Below are 23929 nucleotides of genomic sequence, written 5' to 3' on the forward strand. Positions count from 1 at the left end.
AGAGGACGAATCTGTTGAATATACAAGAACAAGGGTGAAAGAAAAATTTTAACAAAAAAGTTCTTTATGCACCACAATATACCAGGATGAATCAAGTGGCACAATGGCTCCATTTTCACAACGAGAGTGGGAAAGGGCTGAGAAGAGGGTTCCTAGTAGTACGTCAACAGGCCCAGATGGCATTCCAATTATGCTGATGAAGACAGTAGGTCCGAAGTGTAAGCAAGCTTTGAGGGAGGAAGTGAGTAAAATAATAATCGATAGTGAAGTACCCGATGAATGGAAACTTAGCAGGATGAGCATGATCTATAATAGAAAGGGGGACAATGGTGGCACAAACAAGTACCGTCCTATACCAGTGACAGCAGTGGTCTACAGGCTGGTAATGCATGTTATAAAGGAAAGACAGCAGGCGTGAATAGAGGATGAGGGGGTGCTGGGGTAACTGGAGAATGGGTTTCGGAAACACAGGAGGTTGGAAGACAATCTGTTCTCACTGATGCAGTGCATCGAAATAGCAGAAAAGGAACACAGGCCCCTGTGGCTAGCATTTTTGGATATCACGGGAGCATACGATAGTGTTGTTCAAGAGGAATTGTGGGGAATACTGGACACACAAGGCGTAGGAGATGTGGTCACTAATCTTTTAAAGGATATCTATAAGGTAACAAGGTAACTATAAGTGGAAAAACAAATATCCAAGCCTGCTGAGGTAAAACGGGGGTTTAGGCAGGGGTGTCTCCTGTCACCCTTATTATTCATGATGTACCTGCAAGGATTAGAGGCCAAATTAGAAGGAAGTAAACTGGGCTTCAACCTCTTTTTCGTCAAACAAGGAAAACTCATTGAGCAGGCACTACCAGTATTGATGTACGCGAATGATATAGTGCTAATGGCCGACAAAAAGGAAGATTTGCAGAGATTGGTGGATATTTGCAGTAATGAGGAAGATAGGGTAGATTTCAGATTCAGTAAGGAAAAATCAGCAGTCATGATTTTTAATGAAAATGAAGGTAGTGGGCTTAGAATACAGGAGGTCCCGCTACAGATAACAGATAAATATAAATATCTTGGCGTATGAATAAGCAATGGGGCCGAGTACCTAAGGAAACACGAAATATACGTATCGACTAAAGGTAACAGGAATGCAGCGGTAATGAAAAACAGTGCACTGTGCAATTACAATAGGTATGATGTTGTGAGAGGAATATGGAAAGGGGTCATGGTTCCCGGTCTGACGTTCGGCAATGCGGTCTTGTGCATGAGATCAGAAGTTCAAGCAAGATTAGAAATTAAGCAACGTGGCATAGGTAGGCTTGCCTTAGGAGCTCACGGGAATACAGCAAATCAGGGAGTACAAGGTGATATGGGATGGACATCATTTGAGGGCGGGGAAGCTAGCAGCAAGATAAAATTTGAGAAGCGATTGAGAGAAATGGGGGAAGAGCGTTGGGCTAGGAAGGTTTTCAGCTACTTGTACATGAAGAATGTCGATACAAAATGGAGGAAGCGAACCAGGAAGTTGACTGGTAAATACTTAGAAAACAGCAGGTGGCCAAACCAAAAAGAACTATCGGTTAAGAAGAAACTGAAGGAATTGGAGACTGACATGTGGAGAATGGGCATGATTAAGAAGTCCGCACTAGAGATCTATCGAACTTTCAAGCAGGAAATTGCCAAGGAAAGGATCTATGATAATACTCGGGGTAGTTCTCTACTGTTTGAGGCCAGGACGGGAGTACTACGAACCAAGACATATCGGGCCAAATACGAAGGCGTAGACACAGTATGCAGTGCGTGTGGAGAGGAAGAAGAAACTGCCGAACACTTGATAATGTTCTGTGAAGGGCTTCACCCTATAGTTCAGGATGGTGGCACAGAATTTTTCAATGCACTGGGGTTTAGGGACAGGGAGGGCAAAATAGACTTTAAGCGGGTAGAATTAACTAGAAGGAGTTTATCTGATTGGTGGCTAAAGTCAAGGCATGAGTGAAAATTTAACACTTCACTGCAAAGTACGGATACTAAACCTCACTATTTAAGACAAAAAATTAATCTAGTTTTTGGTTCATTAAGTATTACGGCTTGGTGGCGCTAGCCACCGCCCAATCTAAAGGGTACAGTCATATCCATCCATCCATCTATTTATATTGTTCATGTCCATTATAGTTTGAAACGCTCTTTATATGTCTCACACAAACAGCGGCTTATTAGTTTTTGTATTTATGATTAATATTATTACTTATTTTTTTTGCGCGAGAAAGTACTAACTTGTCGTTTTGCAGATGGGCTGCGCCTGCCAGTGCTTGAGAGGTGGCGTGTGCTGTTTAAATTTTAATTTTCTGAAGCGCTCTTTGCTTTCTTGTTCTTTTTTTATTTTGTAACATGATTATTGTTCTGGATTTGTTCAGTTTATTTTGTACTTGTTACTCCTACTCCTGCTTACAGCATCTGCTAGAAGCTGTGTTGTATGAATAAAGAAATAAAATAAATTATCACCAATAGAAGCTGAGAAGCTGGCATAGCACAACGTTTAGTACAGAATATCGGGTATGTTTCCGCAGCAAGGACGCATCAGCAGGCGGCCCGACAATGTGGTCAGCGCGTGCTCCTATCGCAGATGATGCGGTTGGTCAGTACGCGCCTCAAGCGTCTGTGCATGCGCGAGCTGCTGCCGGCGCGCGATTCCAGCGCTCTCCGGATAGCGATGCCTTGCGGTCAGAGATTTCCCTCAAGTGTGAAACGGATTACATCTAGCGCAACTCTCTGGCGTAAGGTGCGATTTTCTGGTATTCGGCGGCGTCGTACACAGTCATAGTGTGCACCCTGTTTACTATGACTGGTAGCAGCGGTGCTGCTCACCGTAACTATGGTCGACTTGTTCGGGCTTCAGGGGAGAGACCCTACCACAAAGATGAGGCTTGAGGAGCATGTAGGGCAAATAGAGACCCTGCGGCCAGGATGAGGCTTGATGTGCATGTAGGGCGAGTAGTAGGGATCCACGTGTTATTGCTCCTGAGGCAGATTTTGGAGGTTTACGGTACCGCGCGGCGCATAGAATTACATGTGTTTGTCCTTCGGGTCTGGAAAGTAGGACTGTTGTGGTAAACTGCGGCACGTTTATTGGAAATTGGGCCCTTGCAGTCGATGCGCTTGGTGCACCCACAGTTTCCCTTGCCCAATGAGCTTTCCGCAGCGTACTTTGCGGACGAGTCTTGGCACTCAGGCTTCGTGAATCGCGTAAACAGCGACAGGTCTTGCAGCATGTACCTAAAACTTTCCGACAGGTATGGGTTGGTTTGAGTCAAGTTTTCCACAGTCTTGTTCATGACGAACTGCGTAGCCTGGGTTATTGCGTTGTGAAATACTGGCATTGCGATCGGGAGGGAGGGCGAAGGCAAAGTCGGGTCCCGTTGAGGCGTTGATGCGAGAGGAGTCGTGTCGAAAGCGAAGTCGCGGCTTGCTGCGAAGTTGCAGTTAGAGTAGTCGAGAGGCTGGTCGAAGACGAAGTCACGGTTGGCTGCGAAGGGGATATGACTGGCTTACTGGGTGGACTGGATGCGACTGCGAAGGATATGGGTGGGGTCGGTGACCGCGTCTGAGTTGCGCGACGAACTCTCTCTTGATCGTAGATGACTTTGTCCTCGTACCTGCTGGCTCTAGAAAGGTCTGCTTCCAAGTCTTCGTAGCAAAGATTAGCCAGATCTCTCGGGCATCTTTCGCCACAATGATGGCGAGGACCTCGTGGAGCATGTGGGCTAGGGTCGTTTAGTCGGCCAGGAGGGCATCGAGCTTTGATGTGGCTTTGGTGATAGCGGTCCGGTAGAGACTATGCTTTATCTGTAGTTCGCCTTGGTTCATTGGCAAAAGTCGAGGGCCAGACGACCGGGTGGCTTTCGGCACCAGATAAAAGTGTAACAAATGAAGAAGGAGACCCGAACGCCTGGCTGGCTGCATAGAAGGTCAACTGAACTGAGTGAGCCAGTGCCAGAGGCTCATCCTCCTGCCCGCGCCCCTTCTTTCTTCTTTTTTTTGCGACAAGGACCCAACCACCGCAAAAACTTTTCTGGATGAGGGTCCGTTTGCTCCTATATAGGTCTCAGTGGTGAGGAAATAATTAGCTATGTGTTCCTCAGGAACCACTGCACAAGGTAGCACAGCTTATGATAACAATGGGTTGGGAAAGTGTGCTAAGGGTGTGGAGGAAGAAATGAGGGGGGAACAAATACATTAAAGGAGACACAGAACGAGCGAGAAAAAAAGAGAGAAATGAAGGAAAGAGAGAAAGAAAGATATATGAAAATAGGGCATGCTCAGGCAAAGAGAGAGAAAGAAATAAAACACACTAAACAGAGAAAATTGCTCAAAACTACGTTGGCCGACTGTAAGCAGAAAAGTTCATCAACTTGCAATGATGTTTCGTGGAAATTATTGGCGACTCACAATAAAATATTGAATCAGCGCTCGTTGAACGCTTTAGCATTGTCTATGCGGTTTTCAGTGAAAGGAATTTATAGACATACGTGCATGAGTAGAGATTTCTATATACACGTCTCAATGAGGTATATCTTGACTGCACCTTTCAAGACCGACTTGGAAACTGTGCCATGTGCGCGACTTGAAAATGATGAGCATATATACAAACAATATTTGCCACTTAGCCATGCCTAATTGTGTAGTATGGAAGACATGCCTAATTGTGTAGTATGGACAGTGGTCTTTTAAAAATCAACTACGAGCATTTTTAATTACTTCTGTATAACCTGTTGTAGGCGATGTCCAATTCGCATAGCATATATAGCTCAATGTTAGCTTACTTCATTTCGTTTCAGGATTAAGGGAAGGTACATTTTTATATAAAAAGTCAATTATAACGTCAGTGTAACGAAACGTTTCAATTTCCGAAATGTAACTGTAACGCGTTCTTTTTGCTTTACAAGAACATGTAACAAGAACTCGTTCCGTAATTGGGAAGGAACAAAGAGCGCACTTGCGTTCCTGTCGTAGACGAACATGTTGAGCACTGCTGCTCACATACAATGAAATGAGAATTATGGCAGCTGTTTGTGCTCGTCTGGTGTATACTTATGTGCTCGTTTCTTGCATGTTTCTTTGTGCTAGACAAGCACTTTAAATGTTGAGTTGTGACAAATGCTAGCCTGCACTCGTTTTCTATATGGTCAATTCGGGCGTGCTTTCGGCTTGAGGTGTGCACTGCAAGTCTCGAGTAGCCTGCCGTTCATCACGTTACTTTGTAATTGGTTGCTGTAGCATTCATCCTTTCACTTTTACGGTGAAACTATGTATTATAAAGGCTCGACGGCCTCTGTGAAGACACGTTACATTTTCCTGTTATACCGATCCCTAGAAAGAAGGATCGGCCATGTTTTCTTTTTATGCCACATACACTGCATTGCGTCGGTGACCGCAACGATAGCTATTTTTATCGCTCAGCAGTATAATGAAAACTCACTCACGAAACATGCTACCTAAGGGTAACTCGTTCCAGCTAAGAGTATGTTTAACGGGGTGCCTTCAGAATCGTTGGTCTGTGTCTTGAAGTGCCCCTTGCCACCCCGCATTCGAGAACGAGGAGTTGGTTTTTTTTTCCTTTCCTCCGCTACCCTTCGCACATGCGATGCATTCTCTTCGCGCCTTAGTTTTTAAAAGCACGTGAACAATGCCAGGATTAAGCGCTTGAGCCTATCAGGATTTCGTGCATCTCGGCTATAGGCTGTTATCTCCGCTTGCGCTGTTGTAAACACACAAAATGAAGCTTGGTTAGTTGATCAGACACGATATTTATGTGAGACAAGGAAGAATGTATGGGTGACTGCATGGCAAAGCAGTGCAGGAGAAAAATCACATCTTATATTTCGCGTATATGAACCATTCGAGAGCATGAACAATATACACGTCACTGGAACTACTGTCTGCGTCACAGAAGCGCGCAAGAAGAGCAAAAATATCTTGAGAAAATGAAGCGCTGAATTCTTTTTGTATTTTTTTAGCCTGCTGAGTGGCCTTTTAAGTGATTTCACTATCTCATGATACCACGCCTCATGACGTGCCTTGTAGATTGATGTGGTACAATAGACAAGGTCTCATTTACGAATACGCTCATTGATGTGAAATGATGGCCACGTTCATATTCATTTATTGTGAGTGACTGTTCCTGCTGTTCATATAAATGCTTTTAACTCACTCGTGTACTCACTGTAATACATACATGTACATTCGCACGTATGCTTCCTTCGAGTAAATGTGAATTCAAGTGAGCCCCACTATCACAGTGCGTTTTATGATACATATTTCATTGAGAGGACAGAAATAATGAGGTGCTGTCGTGAGAGGGGGGGCGGGGGGGGGGGCAGGACACTTAAACTGGCCTTTTGCCACTAGAATGTGGCCAGCTTTGAGGGATCAGGTGAGAGGTTGACAATTGGAAAGATGCATAACACGTGATCGAAACATTCAAAGCCCTGTCATTTTCTGAAGGCCATACAGCAAAATGCGCCCAGAATTTTTCATTCGCATGATCGCCATTGTCCTAATCCGCAGTGGCCTAATGCGTTTGTCCCACGGCATATCCAGCAAACGTAGCTGCGTAGTCTTCCAAGCCTTCATCGTAGCCAACCGCGTGAACGGCGCCCCAACATCAGGGATGTCAGGCTACACGTGGTTGCTAGCACCGCCATTGCGCTCGGCGGCTGAAGGAAAATTGTACATGGAGAGTGGGGAGCTTGGAAAAACTCTCGCTATACTTCACTTTTATTTATATTTATTTATACATACTGCTGTCTCGATTTCGAAACATAGCAAGAGTGGGTACATATTTTAGTACAAACAACAAAAGAAATAAACCCTAAAATTATGCAGACAGATGGAGATATGATGTGCTTACATAGCTGTACAACAAAATCTTTCGTTAGGTGCGAGTACAGATGTTAATGGAAACACAGAAAAATAGACAACCGCTAAGAAAATGCAAACAGACTAGAACAAGATTGGTAGTCGTAGTTTCCCAACGAACTCATCATAAGACAATGCGCAAAGCGAACCGTCCAAGTTGTTCCAGGTTTCAATTGTGAACGGAAAAAACGAAAATTTAGAACAGTCAATATGTGTCCTGAAAGGAATAATGTTCACTGTGGGGGTTTTTCTAGTGACATGTGTATTTGCGGGTACAAAAAAGAAGGGTCCCGGAATACCGGATGGGGTGCGGACGATCTGGTGCAGCAGAATTACGCGTTCGCGTTTGCGCATATATGCTCCAAAGTCTGCAACGATAGAATGTGAGAATGTGATGAAGGTGAGAAGCTGCGATCATAACGACCAAAGATGAATCTGATAGCCTTTTTCTGGATTGATTCTAGCTGCTTTATGTCGCACGTGAGGTGAGGAGACCATACAGTTGAAGCGTAATCTAGTATCGGATGAACTAGTGATTTGTAGGCAGTCAGCTTACATTCCTACGTTGCATTTTTTAAAGTTCGCTTTATGTAACCAAGTTTTCGAAGGGCTCTTGCAGAGATATGGTTGATATGGGCATGCCATTTTATGTTATGAGAAAAAATTACACCCAGATATTTGAACTCACTAACTTGGGACAAGTAACTACCATTGGCATTGCAAGAGTATTTCAGCGGCGTCTTTTTGTTACCGAAAGTCATGGCAACTGTTTTGGTAAAATTTATTTTCATTTGCCACCTATCACTCCTTTCGAAGAACATTCAAAATACCTTGTTTAATTCTTGTTGATCCCTAGCATCAGTAACAGTGCGGTACAGGACACAGTCATCTGCATATAGGCGTAACTTGACGTTGGTGTTAATAATAACACTTATTACATCATTAATAAAAAGTACAAATAAATAGAAGTCCGAGCACTGAACCCTCAGGCACTCCAGATGTGACTGTTACCGATGAAGAATGCATGCGATTAAAAGTAACGAACTGAGATCTTAGGTGTACATTGTCAGTGATCCAGTCTATTAATTTATAACTTTTTAATATTGCTTGCAGTTTACAGAAAAGCTTTTCGTGGCAGACCATGTCAAAAGCTTTCGAATAATCAATGAAAATGGCGTCTAGTTGATCGTGACTATTGAGTGCAGAAGCTATGTCGTGTGTAAACTCAATGAGTTGCGTGACAGTGGAGAAACCAGAGTGAAAGCCGTGCTGGCTTTGTGAGAGAAGATTGTAGAAAGTTAAATACTGTACAATATGCTTATGAATAATGTGCTCAAGAAGCTTACAGCAAGTCGAAATAAGAGATATTGCTCTACAATTTACTATAAGCTGCTTGTCACCAGGTTTAAATACTGGAACGACGCTGACAATTTTCCAAGCTTTGGGAATAGTTGAAGTGCCCAAAAATTTATTGAAGATCACTGTAAGATCATGGGAATTCCATTCTGAGTATCTCTTCAAAAACATGTTGGGTATGGCTTCAGGTCCCGTGCTTTTAATCGTGTCAACTTTTAGCAACAGGTTAAGAACCCCAGCGTGAGTTACCTCGAAACCCGGCAACACATAACATAACATAACATAACTTTATTTTCCTTAAAGACCCCTCGAGGGGGTATTACATAAGGGGTGGGTTAACATATAAATTTTTTTTTGTTGCCACAAATTTTTATCACGAAAAGTGGACACATAATCGATCAAAAAATGATGATGAGCATTCAGTGGTGATGACATCATGGGGAAGGTCATTCCAGTCTTTTGCTGTCCGAACAAAGAAGGACATAGAAAAGGTGGTCGTCTTAATCCTCGGCCGGGCAACTTGAAGCGAATGACACGTGCGGTGAGATATGCGGGCCGGTGGGGCGATGTAGGGATGACGAAGGGTGCTGTAAAAAAACTTATGAAAAAGGCTGAGACTAGAGATGCGGCGGCGAATGTCAAGGTTTAAAATAGAGATAAATCCATGTTCCGAGTTATGTATAAAAGGAGGACGAGAACCATCATCTTGGCTGAAGACAGAGTGAAAGTATCTATTGCAGCCTTCAAAAATGGTGACAGGATCAGTGCAAGTTTGATCGTTGATAATGAATGCTGTAGAGTCATGAGAAGAGGAAAGTATTTTTTTCCAAAATTTTGATGGGTTATCCTTCATGAACGTTGTTAACGTCGTGTAGTATTATATGTTTTTTGCTTCTGTCATTTTTGTCTTTAGCTCAAATTTTAGCGAAAAAAGAGATGCATCGAGGCAGTTTCGCTTGCGTATGCGCTTAATGCGTCGTATAAGATGGATTATGTCATGTGTGTACCAAGGATGCTTCGGGTTATGTTTTACACATTTATGAGGGACGAACTGCATCACACAGGTGCACACCAAATTATAAAACTGCTCTAACAATGCGTCAACACTGCATGATTCACTGCTTGTCACGCAACTACCCAAGGAGCATTCCAACAATTCTACAATTGCACGATCGTTATCATGCGCGAAATCAGTAACGGTGCTGAATCTCGGATTACAAGGTACATGACTCACGTTAGGTTGCAATAACAGACCCTTGTGATCAGATAAACCATATATTACGTCACACTCAAAGCCATGTTGCAGCAGTTCTTCGTTAATGAACACAAGATCCAGAAGAGAGTTATCCCTGGTTGGGCGTTCAACCACTTGCGTTAAGTAAAAAAATAGCCATGCTAATCAGGAAGAAGCATATTGTCTTTTCACAATCTGTTGAAGTTAGCAAGTCCCAATCAATACAAGGAGCATTGAAATCGCCTGTGATGATCATTTTGTAACTATTAATTCGGTCACGGGCTATATATTCTGTAATGTGGAAAAATACATCTTCAGAACTGGGTGGACGATAAACAGCACCAATTACCGTCACTAAACCAGAAAGTTTTAAACGGCACGAAACAGACTCAGTATTCGGAAGTTCAGGTAGTACTGAAAATTCGATGCCTTTTCTAACAAAGACAGCAATGCCACCACCTTTGCTAAATTTTCTGTTATTTCTTATGACCGAATAGGCTGGCGGCGAAAATTCAGAATCCGATATTGCGCTGTTCAGCCATGTCTCCGTAACACAAATAACTGATGGGTGGTGACACTCTACTAGCCAGTTGAAATCCTGAATCTTGTTAAGCAGATTGCGAGCATTTATGTTTAAAAGGGTCAGTTTCTGCTCACTGCTGAGTCACTCTGTGTCCCTAGAAACGGTGGCACGAGGAGCCTGAACAAATGTTTTGCGAACACTGTCCCATGTGTAGCGAACGCTGTCTACTATCAAGGAATCACATTGTAATCTATATTTAGATGCCTGTTTACGGATATCAACCGAATGATCCCACAAGGTTTTGCGGATTTGCCGTATGCGTGTAGAAAAATCTTCGTTAATGTATATGTTGGTTCCTTTCAGCTTTTTGGTATTCTTATGAATTTCAAGCTTTGTTCTGAAATCCAGCAACTTAAAGATTACAGGGTGCTTCTTTTCACTTTCTCGCATGCCGAGTCTGTGGCAGCGTTCGATGCCATCGCATTGAATTCCAATTTTGCATCCAATCATGCATCCAATCATTCCAATCATGCATCAAAGCCCTGCAAACTGCTCCTGGCTGCACTTGACGCAAGAAAAGCGCTCTCGCTATACCACTTGATGACAGCGCTCTTACCATGCAAAAAAAGCGCTCAGCGTCTTTCAACCACTGAAACACACCAGCTCACAAAACAGCACTTTCGACGTGTTCTCAGAATGAAATTCGCCATCAGTGGACGTGTGTGTGATTGCCGATGAGTTTACATCAGTACGTTGACCTGTCTACGTAGCAGCCTAATCTCCTTTGAAAGTTCGCTTTTGCATTCGTAAAGGTAGTTTCGTCGTGTGTGCATGGCAGCAGCGCACTAGGCGTTTCCAGCAAAATGCTAAGCCCCTTCTGCTTTATCGTTCAGGTGTCGGCTACGTGGATCTACCTACAACCGATGCTGAACATCTGCGTGGATTACAGTGGCAGTGTCAACGTTTCACCGAACACACGTATCTTCACTTTATGTGAAGTCACTCTGCTGAACGCACTGGAATCTGCGCATGCTCCTTGCTGGACAACATCTCATCACGTGGACAATCCTGCTGCTATAAGAAGACCAACACCACAAGCAGCGACCAGTGTGCATGGCAGCAGCGCACTAGGCGCTTCCAGCAAAATGCTAAGCCCCTTCTGCTTTATCGTTCAGGTGTCGGCTGCGTGGATCTACCTACAACCGATGCTGAACATCTGCGTGGATTACAGTGGCAGCGTCAACGTTTCACCGAACACACGTATCTTCACTTTATGTGAAGTCACTCTGCCGAACGCACTGGAATCTGCACATGCTCCTTGCTGGATAACATCTCATCACGTGGACAATCCTGCTGCTATAAGAAGACCAACACCACAAGCAGCGACCAGTGTGTATGGTAGCAGCGCACTAGGCGCTTCCAGCAAAATGCTAAGCCCCTTCTGCTTTATCGTTCAGGTCAGTAGATACTTGTCTACCCATTGCTTCAGAAGCGATAACCGCTTTTTGCTGCTGCTGCCATGCCCACCAAACATTCAAAAATTTGTTATAGATATTTACACATTTAAAGTTAGCCTTTTGTCATGTGGTGACGTTGAACCTAACCCTGACCCGACTAAAAAGGAATTGTTGATGCAGTTACTTTCAGGTCAATCCAACATTTTAGCTAAACAGGGTCAAATTAAAACCGACATTATCAAATTAAATGACCGTATTGGAAATTTGGAACATCAACTAGCCCCATTACTTTCACTTAAAAATGAAGTAGACGAAATGAAAAAAACAGTTGCTAAACTTAAAGAAGCTGTAGCTCTTGCAGCGCAAAGAAATGAAGAACTTGAAAATAGGAGCAGGAGAAATAATCTAGTTATGTATGGCATTGAAGAGGCCGTCTCTGAAACTACTGAAAATCTAACAACTACTATCAAAGAAAACTTGTTCTTACAAAAACTTGGAATTACTGTAAATGGCATAGAACGATGCCACAGACTGGGTAAAACACCGCTAGAAATCGTCCTGTGATAATAAGGTTGTTGGACTATCACGAGAAAACGTCAATACTTAAAGCATGTTTCAAGCTAAAGGGATCTCCTGTTTCGGTCACTGAGGACTTTTCAGCCGGTATTAGAGAAACCAGGAAGAAATTGTGGCAAACGGCAATGCATGAAAAGGCAAATGGTTCAAAAGTAAAGCTGGTATATGATAAGCTGTATATAGACGACATTTCGTATGGTTGGGATGAAACCAACAGTAAAAGATATAAAATTTCAAAGCGTAACAAATGACACCGGAAAGCAAGTACCCGTAATCTATCTATCCTTAATGTAAATTGCCGTAGCATTGTTAATAAACCTGTCCTGCTTGAAGCCCTGTTTCTAACTCATGAACCAGACATTGCTGTGCTTACAGAGACTTGGTTAAATGATGAGGTATCCGACAGCGAATTTGTTCCAAAAAGCTACGTCTGCTTTCGTAAAGACCGGGACAGGAGAGGTGGCGGGGTTGCTATATTATTTAGAGCATATTTACAACTCGTTAGAATGCCTAATATTCCAGGTGTTGAAAGCATTTTTTGCGCTACATATATAAATAAAATGCGATACATTCTCGGAGCTATTTATAGGCCTCCTGACTCCTCTGTCTCGGTTCTAGAAAATCTTGATGATTACATGTGCTCTTATATAAAACCAAATAACAGGTTAATTCTCGCGGGTGATTTCAATTTTCCGAGTATAAATTGGAATACTTTTTCCACACAGTCTTCAGATCTAAGTGACATTAAAATACTAGACATGATTTTTAATTATGATTTGCTACAGATTGTATCTCAACCTACTAGAATTCAAAGTGCAATTTCAATTCTAGATCTCTTTTTTGTTAGCAGTACTGTAAAAAATCATGTATTGTGTGATGTTGCACCAGGAATATTTGATCATGAAGCTGTCATATTAACCTTAACTGGTGCTTCGTATGTTGATTCCACTGTCAAGCGCCAGTACCCGAACTTTTCTCGCACTGATGATGAGTCAATCCTCGATTTCCTGGACCTCTCCTTCAATGCTTTCTCAGAAAACACCAGCAATATAAACGATCTATGGCTAACTTTCAAAGACATTGTTCAGGAATGTATAGCACGCTATGTGCCACTAATAACTAAAAAATCAGCTGGTAAAAATGCTTGGATCACTCGACAAACTCTCCAGCTACAACAAAAACTTAGGAGACTAAAAAAGCAAAAGGCCAGAAATTCGGTTTGTCCTCTACTTGACGAAGCCATTGCTACATTAGCAACAAAACTAAAACTACAAACTCAGGAGGACAAGGCAAGGTACTATGATATATCACTTCCTTCCTTTATTAAGACGTCTCCAGAAAAGCTTTGGAGGTCTATTAAACCGAGTTCATGTGACACTACTTCATTTTCTCTTAACGGAAAAGTCATAAGTGATGACCCAGCGGCCTCCAATGCCTTCAATAATCATTTTAAATCTGTATTTACAACAGATAATAATTTACTTCCAGTGCTTAGTATGTCTTTTCCACCTATGCCGGATGTAAAAATTTCTGAGCAGGGCATTTTTAACCTTCTGTTTAATATAGATGCTAAAAAATCTCCTGGCCTGGACGATATCCCAAACGCCTTCTTAAAAAGATATGCAGAGTGGTGTGCAAAGTATTTGCTCATATTATTTAAAAAATCTCTGAGTGACGGCGCATTGCCGGAGGTCTGAAAAACCGCCAGAGTCAAACCACTGTTTAAATCTGGTGATAAATCCAACATTGCCAATTATCGGCCTATTTCGTTGACATCTACTTCATGCAAAATCTTCGAGCACATAATTTATAAGCACATAGTAGATTTCCTTGAAAAGCATGAAGTTCTAACAGATGCACAACACGGCTTCAGATGTGGGTATTCTACTAACACACAATTACTTGGAATTACACATGACTTCGCGGAAGCTATAAACAAAGGAAAACAAACAGACGCTATTTACATGGATTTTAGGAAGGCGTTTGATAAAGTGTCTCATAATAAATTACTTCACAAGTTGGGTCTTATTGTAACAAATCATACGATATTAGCATGGATTAAAGCTTACTTGACAAACCGGTATCAATACGTTTCCCTAAATAGCACCTGCTCCAACCGAGTTCAAGTTGCTTCTGGCGTACCTCAGGGGTTCGTGCTTGGGCCTCTGTTATTTTTAATTTATATAAATGACATCATCACCAACATTAATGTTAAGATTAAACTCTATGCAGACGACTGCGTGATTTATGAAACAGTATATTCAATTCAGGACCAGATTAGGTTAAATGAAAACTTCCAAAAAATCATTTCATGGTGCGAAGAGTGGCAGATGACTATTAATTACGACAAAACGGTCTTTATGCGAATAACCCACAAAAAAAAGCCACTTTTATTTGACTACGGAGCTAATGGAATATAGGCCTCTCGGAGGTTGCTGAATGTAAGTACCTGGGTTTATGGTTCACGAATAATCTATCATGGTCAAAACATATATGTAGATGTCATCACAAATGAAGCGTTACATAAATTATTCTTCTTGCGACGATCCTTAAAATTAGCAACTCCTTCTGTACGCTTCCTTGCATACCAATCAATTATATGTCCCATGCTTGAATATGCCGTGTCTATTTGGGACCCTTACACCAAAACAAACATCAGCAAATTAGAAAGAATACAGAAAAAAGTAGTGCATTATAGATATAATTCTTATGGTTGTTCGTCAGTTACTGAGGTCATCAAACGAAGTGGGCTCCCCACAGTTTCGAAGAGAAATAAAATTTGTCGACTGAAACTTTTGTACCAAATAGTTAAAGGACATTACAACATAGATACCTCCCACATTATCACTTTTTCTGAGGGTTATGCTACCAGGCAAAGACACTCATTAATGATAGCTCCTTTATTTCCACGAAATAATTGCTTTAAATACTCTTTCTTCTGTAGAACTATTGCTGATTGGAACAACCTAACTAATAACATTGTAACACAAGAATCACTTTCATTGTTTGAAAAAGCTTAGAGTAGTTCTTTAGTACCATTGATTATATCTTTTGTTGCATTTGTTCCTTTTTGTGTGTCACTTGTAAAATTCGATTATCAATTAAATGGAATCTTTTTTCCGGCAATGTATTCTCTGTATATTTTATATACCCTACTTGGCATTTCACTAATTACATCGAATTTTGTTTCGCACCCCTATTTGTGTTGCTTTAACTGTATGCATTATATTGTCCGCGTTATGCATTTTCTGCGTGTATATTATTTTGCCCTTTCAGAATACTCTGTACCTCTGTCTCACACCTGCTATAGTCTCTGTTTGAGACTGCAGTATCAATAAATAAAAAATTAATAAATAAAATAAATCGTAAATGACGGCCTTGCCCCAAAAAGCTCGTTTTCGGACGGCATCACACTTGTTCTTCGTAGCGTTCATCAACATTTCGACAAGCTTCTTAAAACGCGTATGTTTGACATTACACTCTCGTGAAGGATTGATTTTCTGGACGTGCGCAATTTTCCGTGCACTTTTACCATGCATTTTTTTGGGTTTATCTATTTATTTACTTCTAAGCAGCGGTAGTTCCCGTAACAGTGTTTTTTTCTTTTTTTACTGAATCCGGGTGGTGTTTATGACGCTCTTTGCAGTGTCGTAACGTGTTTTATAATCACAGCTAACTCTCAGGTAGTAAGTGAAGAGCATTTCATTCTTATAAATTATGAACTTGCAGCTGAGCTAAAGGTGTCGAAGCACTGTGCAATGAGAAGTATGTGTGGCAGTGTAAATGATTCCCTCGTGATGCGTGCTCACAGTGATTGGCGTGTGTATGCAGGCCCTCGGCTGCCTTGGAGCCCTGCGTATGAACCAGCGGCTGCTGCACGCCTATTGGGCACTGCTGTTCGCCCTTCTGCTCGGGGATGCCCTGGCGGGCCTGGCCTGGCTCTTCCGTTACCGGGCGCTTGTCGCCGGACTCAGAGCTGGCCTTATGGACGAGTTTCAGGTATACTCTCGGTGTCATTTATCCACACGAAGGAGGTAAGTATGGCACCGCAAAAACGAGAGTAAAGTTCACGTATACGTTCTCGAGCCGATGCCGTAGATTGCATCAAGTATATAATACAGGAAACCCACAAAGAGGACGCGAATGTTGGCAATGTAGCGGCACGAAATTTAGTGCGTTGAGAAAGAAAAGGATCACAGCATATTCACGGACTAAATAATATTGAGTGGGGGGGGTGAAGCGTCCGTCTGTCCGTCTACATGTTCGTTTGTCTAGTGAATACGCCAAGTAAGACCGTATTGCATCTTTTCATCATATATTGATTATCTATTAGTACCTACATCTAGCGGACATTTAAAACTAAACGAGATGTGACTACCTACTACATATATCGAGGACACACGACCTACGGCTTAAGGAGCTTCGCCCCTAAAAGTCTATCCCTTGTGGCACATACCCACTTTCTCGGGTATTTGTCACCAGTGGTTACAAACGATAACGGGAGACGAACGGGTGACACCATAAGAAGCTTCGCTCCTAAAAAAATCTTGGGCGGTAGTCGTGCGTCTCAGTATTCACCCTCCGACGTCTTGAGTGTTAAACACATGTTATGTGATGCAACAGCTAGAAAACCATATGTACATTGTCAATTTGTATGAAAAGGAACACGGCGATGCGCGGCCTGCCCGCTCCAGCCGAAGCGAGAGCAACCACAGTCTCTTGTCCCGTCATCTCGCAGAGAGCAAAACAATCATTCGTTGCTGATAGGGAACGGCAAGATTGCAACCCTTCCCCCTTCAAGGGGATAACCGGCTCTCGCGTAATCGTATTGAAAGCAGATGGGCGTCGCAATCTTGCCGTTCCATCTCCAGCTCTGAGCCGCCTAAGATTTTTAGCTCTCCTGGCCGTTTCCATAATGGTATCAATACCAAACTTGGTATAGCATAACATGACTGTATGTAGATAGATAGATAGATAGATAGATAGATAGATAGATAGATAGATAGATAGATAGATAGATAGATAGATAGATAGATAGATAGAAACTTATTTGACTAGTCATAACATGAAAGTCATGACATGGATGTCATGAGTGTCATGATTTACATTTTATGGTGTCGCAGCTCTTGCGGCGGTTTCGTTCACATGGCATGTTGCGAAACTGGTATGGTATGACATGATTGCATGGCGAACACAAGCAACAGACCCTAACATGAAATTATGATATGCCTGTCATGTAACAACATGAATACATGCCAAACTTATGATGCACTTGCAGCTGTTTTGCTAGCGTCACATATACCAAATTTGGTACTACGGTACGTGAATGGATGACAAAGGCTTGTGACTGGTGCAAACATGATAATCACGAAATGCGTGTCATGTAACAACATGACTACATGCCACACTAATTAAGCGCTCGTGGCCGTTTTGCTACCTTCACATGTACCAAACTCGGTATTACGCGAAGTCAATGAATGACGAAAGTATGTGACTGGCGCAAACATTATAATCATGAAATGTGGGTCATCTGAGAACATAACTACATGTCACAGTCAAGACGCCAATACATTTGGACTTGACCAGGTGCGCGTGCTCGCCGGCGTTCATTTCGACGCATCACGCCGGCGTTGGGCCGCCAGACGCTGGTCCTGCCTGATACTCGCAAGCACGTGCCGCGCTGCGTTGCTTTGACGCATGCGCCTTTTGGCGCGTTTGGCATACCTCCATCACGAAAAGAGGGAGACGCAGTGTTGTCTGGGTAACGTATCGGCGTGAAATGCAGCATGTTGCATTTCGAACCGGTTGGCGTCGGGCTACGCCGACGGGCACCGGTCGCGCCTGGCGTCAGACTATAGAGTGCTCCCATTTTGCTAACGTGGGGTCATTATGCCCAGCGCGCGCGCGTCAAGGCTGCATTGGAGGTTATTGGGCTCTTCATGAGGCGCTCGCGGCCGTTTTGCTAGGTCCACATATACCAAATTTGGAGTTAAGTGACGTTAACGAATGACAAAGTATATTACTGGTGCAAGCATGATAATCCTGACATCCGTGTCAAGTAAGAACATGACAACATACCACGCTCATAGCGTGCTCCTGGCCATTTCGCTAGCTCCACATATACAAAATTTCGTATCACGTGACGTGAATAGATGACGAAGGTAAACGACACATTCAAACATGATAATAATGACACGGGAGCTATGTACGGCAACATTTACCTCCACCTCGCAACGTTGGGTTGATCCTAAAGTGACATATCAACCTTTTTCATTCATGCTTCGTATATCATCGATTCCCGCTGTACGTGAGATCTGCCCATTTTTTTTCCCCTCATGTGTTCAAATAGGCGCTTGTTGGCACTGCCGGTTATGTGTTCGCTTGCCTGCATGCCTGCCTGTACACGGCAGAAAAACGTGACCATGGCGTGCGCCTCCATTCATGAGAACAACAAGAAAGGGTGTGCTTGCCTAAAATGACCACTGAGGTATCTGTTTCATTATGCGTGATAGCAATTATACGGACATTTTCCGCTGGATTTCACCGCCGGCGTCGGCGTCATTTACCGTATATGTAAAGGTATATATATATATGAAAACGTAACAAAAAAAATCTTAAAAAGACTCTAGCACGCGGGATTGAACTTGGAACCACTAAGTCCTGAATGCGAGCCGTTTACGACTGAGCCACCGAGAAGCATGTCGTCCATTGTTCAAAGAGAAAGCTATTTATATATGCCACTTACCGCTGCTGATGGGTATCTCGGGAAGAATTGTGTTTTCAGCATTATCAGCAAGATGGCACAATGAGCGCGTGGCGGCGTCGCCACATCGCGCGGCGGCGCCCACTCTAATATCCCACGCGTACTTTGCCCCACTTAGAAAAAGAGGAGCGACGTAAAATGCTTTAGAGCGAAGCTCCACCGTGCGCCCTTATCTCGGGGGGGCGAGGAGGGGAAGATCGTACGTCTTGGCTTTACCTAGAACGAGTCTGTTGTAGTTACTGGGTGCACAAAGGTCACTGCATACGCATCTCCGTTCGCGAAAAGCGCGCGCTTTTGAGACACAGCGAAGTAACAACTGAGACGCTTATTCGCGTGCATCTTTGCCAGAGAGTACGTTTCTTGCGTCATTTGCGCAAGAAAAACGCAGGAAAAATGCTGCTTTTCATTCTGTGCATGACTTTTTCAATTTTTTGCTACCGCGATCATTGTTTCGCCTTTGTGGCAAAGCTGTGACTTTTTTTAAAGAACCAAACTTGATGAAGCCTGCAAAAACGACACGTGGCTTCAGTTTTTTACTTTTACCGGCACCGACCAGTGTTGGCATTCGTCCTACCGACGGAACCAAACATAACGCAGACAGAAGAATTCTCCTTTCAAAATTGCTACACACTAAAATCAAGAGAAAGCACGGCAAGGCTAGACTACACATGCTGCGATTTTTATTGCGACAAAAGCCAGTAGAGCAATGAAGTACGGTAGACTATCACAGTCATTTACACGGGCTGGAACACACCAATGCGTGAGCGCATTCTGACTAATGGTATCATCCATTGGCGGATTCGTAGCACTTCCGTTAATAGTTTCTGCTGCTCCATGTGGAGCAAGACTGTTCCGTTGGCAGATTGACAGTGCTCCCTGTATGTTCGTATATTCCATTGGCATATCTCAAACATCTATGTCGCGAGATCCACCACAAGGAGTAACACTTTCTACTCCGAAAAAATCGGTGGATTTGATCGGAAGTCACAAGCGCCTCGTGCCTTGACACCTCTTGAAACGGTGCATAATTTGGGCGCTCCAGCCAGTGGTGTCAATTGCGCCCCGCGTGAGAGCTCACGTATTTCCAGCGTAGCGTCACTGTGCCCAGCGTGCCCACTCAAGCAAAAAGAGAGATGTGCACATCGGGTTCTATCCTGACCCTGTCATTTGCTACAGAGAGGGCGTGTGTGTTCCATTGGTAGAATCTCTTCTGTTGCCCTCCGCCAGAGTAGAGTGCTCCAGCGCAGAGTTCGTGGGTCACTCCGAATCCACCAATGGATGACGCCGTAAAATACAAAGCGCTGGCGCATCGCACGTACGTCCTATATATATATATATATATATATATATATATATATATATAATGCTATGGTATGAGCTGGGCTATAGTATGTGCCGGGTAGGTAGAAGAGAAAGACGACGATGTCTGGTGCGGCAATTGACACGGGTAGGCGAGAGGAAGGTGGTGCGGGTGTAGCTTCGTACGGCGTTGGGAGAGCGTGTCGAGTGAGCTCTTCTCGAACGATCTGGCGTATTGTCGACGCAAGATAGCGGCGTGTATTCGTCATCACTTGCCACGATGGTTACATTCGGTAGGTGACCGAACTTGCGGGTGATACGTCGCATCTTCTGGGTCTCGAATGTGCGACAGTGGCCTATGACGTCGGTTACCGTAGCAAGGCTGTCTTTGCTGATGAGGAACTGATACACGACCTCGGCAATGCCCGTCAACAGGTGGCCAACTTCGTCTTCCTCTGACATAGAAGGGTTGACGATCTTGCAGAGCTTCATGATTGCTTCGACATAGGTCATGCACGTCTCTCCTTGGATCTGAGCTCTCTGCAGTAACGTTTGTTCCGCTTGCTTTCTCTTCTACCTACCTGGCACCGGCGCACGTTATTTACTGGTTGTACCTCAAAGTCTTCGTTGCGACGTTCTCCGTACTATGCACGATGATTCAACGTCAGGACACCTTGGGCTCATTCGCACCCCGCATTGAGTGCAGCAGCATTTTTACTGGCCTCGAATGCGAGATTTTACAAAACAATACGTCCCAAGCTGCGGGAACTGCCAGCGTCACAAACGACCTACCAGTGCACTGCACGGCCTTCTTTACCCCGTAGAACTGCCTACTATGCCTTTCGAGCAAGTGGGCATCGACCTATTAGGCCCATTTCCGCGATCTTCGAACAACAACCGCTGGATAATAGTGTGTGTCGACCACCTTACCAGATACACCGAAACCGCTGCGATACCATCTTCCACAGCTGATTGCGTCGCTGCCTTTTTGTTAAGCTCCATTGTTCTTCGCCGTGGTCCTCCTAAAGTAATCATCAGTGACAGTGGTTGCCAATTCATCACGGGCCCTGTGGAAAAATTGCTTCGCCTCTGCACTTCACAGTTCAGACATTCAACACTCTACCATCCTCAGACGAATGGTCTTGTAGAACGTACCAATCGAACTCTTACTAACATGCTCGCTATGTACGTCGCATCCAGTCACAAAAACTGGGAGATGAGATCTTACTATTTATTACATACGCATACAATACAGCCAAGCACGAGACCACGGACTTCACGCCCTTCTACCTGCTCTACACTCGATCACCACGCAGCTCCTTTGATACAATCCTCTCATTTAAGCTCCATACTGATGAGTCCGTGGCCGAAACACTGTGCTGGGCTGAAGAAGCCCGCCAAATTGCTCGCTTGGGCACACTGGCATCACAAGATCCCTCCAAGCAACGGTACGATCTGCGCCATGATGCCATTTTATTCCGCAAAGGTGAATTCGTGTGGTTGTGAACCCCCCCAACGAAAACCTGGTTTATGTCAGAAGTTTTCACTGCAGTACACAGACCCTTACATCATTGTATATCGCTTGACTGACCTGACGTACATTGTAGCACGCTTGACGACACCTTCTCGTCAGTCAAATCAAACGCAGTTGGTGCACGTGGCTCGCCTCAAGAAGATTCCTCCCTCCAGTGACTTAAACTCGCCCAGCGGGCTTCGTCTGTGAACGGGGGATTGCTACGGTATAAGCCGGGCTGTAGTATGTGCCGGGGAGGTAGAAGAGAAAGACGACGTTGTCTGGTGCGGCTGAGGAGTTTATCTTTACCACGACTGGCGAACTTCATCCTCACTCTGTAAATAAATCCACCTATCCTTTAAATCAACCGTAACAATACATATACATACATATATATATATATATATATATATATATATATATATATGGGAAACAAGTGTATACTTAAGGGCTCGTTTTTCGTGTTTTGCACAATATTAATGAGATCTAACAGACAATAATGCCAAGGAAGATATAGGGGAAGTTATTAGGCCGATTGTAATGTAAATGAGAAGAAAGAAAAGTGGGTGAAAAGATAACTTGCCGTGGGCAGGATATATATATATATATATATATATATATATCTATCTATATATATATATATATATATATATATATATATATATATATATATATATATATATATATATATATATATACGTCCTGGAGCTCCGCAGCCGTAAACTACCATCTCAGTCCGCGATGACCGAGCACGTCGATCCCCCACAAGCCTCTTCCACTCTGCTGCCTGTCATGTGCCCTGGTGTACTTCGTCTGCATGACCCACCAGTATACAACGGCACTGAAGATCAAGATGTCGAGGACTGGCTGGCAGAGTACGAGCGTGCCAGCGCGATTAACAAGTGGGATGGCCCTGCGAAGCTGACTCACGTCATCTTCTACTTGACGGATTTGGCCAACCTATGGTTCACCAACCACCAATCCGACATCCCCACCTGGTCGGTTTTCAAAGAGCCCGTCACCTCGTTTTTCGGTCGTCCAGCCATGCGCAAGCTTCGTGCTGAACTGGGCCTGCGGGGACGATTTCAGCGAAATGGTGTGAGCTTCAAGAGCTACATTGAGGATGTGATGAGCCTCTGTAGGCGAGTTGATGCGAGGATGATGGAGGCTGACAGAATAAAGAATATATTAAAAAGCAATGGTGACGACGCTTTTCATATCCTTGTGGCCAAAGAGCCACAGACCGTCGCGGCCGTGATTCAGCTATGTCAAAGTTTCGATGAGCTGCGCAAGCAACGAATTTTTACACGTCACGCTAATACGCAAACAGCTGATATTTCGGCTTTGGGGTGCAAAAGCAGTGGCCCCGACTACAGCGTGTTAATGCCTCAAATTCAACAGTACATCCGGGAGCAAGTTGCTCGACAGCTCTCTCTTGTTGCCACCATCAACGAGACCCCCACAACACTGGACCACTCACTTCGCCGTGCTATTCAAATGCAAGTTGCCGAGGCTCTCCCTTCGTCCGCATCCCCAATATCAGTTGCTGCACCGCTGACTTATGCAGAAGCCGTCCGCCGACCTCCTGCCCAACCGCCGCTCCCTTCATACAATCCAGACACCGGCCTTACGCAAGACTAGCGCAATCAGCTCATTCAACTACTTGACCGTTTCCGCGCCTCCTTCGACCACGGACAACCTCCCTTTGGACGCACGTCAGTTGTCGCTCACCATATTGCCACGGGGTCGTGACGTGGCCGAAGACAGGAGACTTCTTGTTGGGATTTAACTGTTTATTTGGGCGAACCTGTGCCCGGTAAACAAAGTCCAATTATAGCAGCAGTCTCGCACAGATAGCAGTCTCAGACTGATAGCGGCGAACGGAGCGTCGGCCTTCGATCAACAACTGGCAAGCGACGAAGCGCGTCGGCATTTATACTCCCGCCGTCGAATGTTCTAGCGCTATCGCTGGCGGTGGCGTACGTTCCAGAACAATCTGTACCATTCGCACAGTGGGCGTGATCTTATCGAAATGATCTACTACAGTCCGGAACCCTCTCGAAAACTGCAGGCGCGGTTTGCGCTGAGAATCGTGTGGTGTTTTGGGACGATAACAAAAACTTGGGAAATGGAACGTGGCATTGCCCCCCTCTGAAAAAGGCATCGTCTCGATGCTTTAACTAAAGATGAAGGTACAATAATAATGCAAGAAAGTACAATGAATAAATTACGATACAACAATAATACAAAAAAAACACTGTTTCAGTTTGTTAACGCGCATGAAACGGCTTGAGGC

At 43.9% G+C, this 23929-nt stretch overlaps 2 protein-coding genes across 10 annotated transcripts in view; one reads left to right on the forward strand and one right to left on the reverse strand.

Annotated features, from left to right (window-relative positions):
• LOC119169183 (pseudouridine-5'-phosphate glycosidase) overlaps positions 1-23929 on the reverse strand; it is a 2087124-nt gene that overhangs the window by 1432772 nt on the left and 630423 nt on the right. The gene's annotated exons all lie outside the window — the stretch shown is intronic.
• The window catches only part of LOC119169934 (CD151 antigen), a 316886-nt gene that overhangs the window by 265176 nt on the left and 27781 nt on the right, over positions 1-23929 (forward strand). For all 4 annotated transcript variants that reach the window (XM_075886276.1, XM_075886277.1, XM_037420930.2 and 1 more), the window contains one exon: positions 15890-16057. In XM_075886276.1, coding sequence (XP_075742391.1) covers positions 15890-16057 — 168 coding nt within the window. The remainder of the gene's footprint in view (positions 1-15889; positions 16058-23929) is intronic.

This window comes from Rhipicephalus microplus, chromosome 2 (assembly GCF_043290135.1).
Source record: "Rhipicephalus microplus isolate Deutch F79 chromosome 2, USDA_Rmic, whole genome shotgun sequence".
NCBI lineage: Eukaryota > Metazoa > Arthropoda > Arachnida > Ixodida > Ixodidae > Rhipicephalus > Rhipicephalus microplus.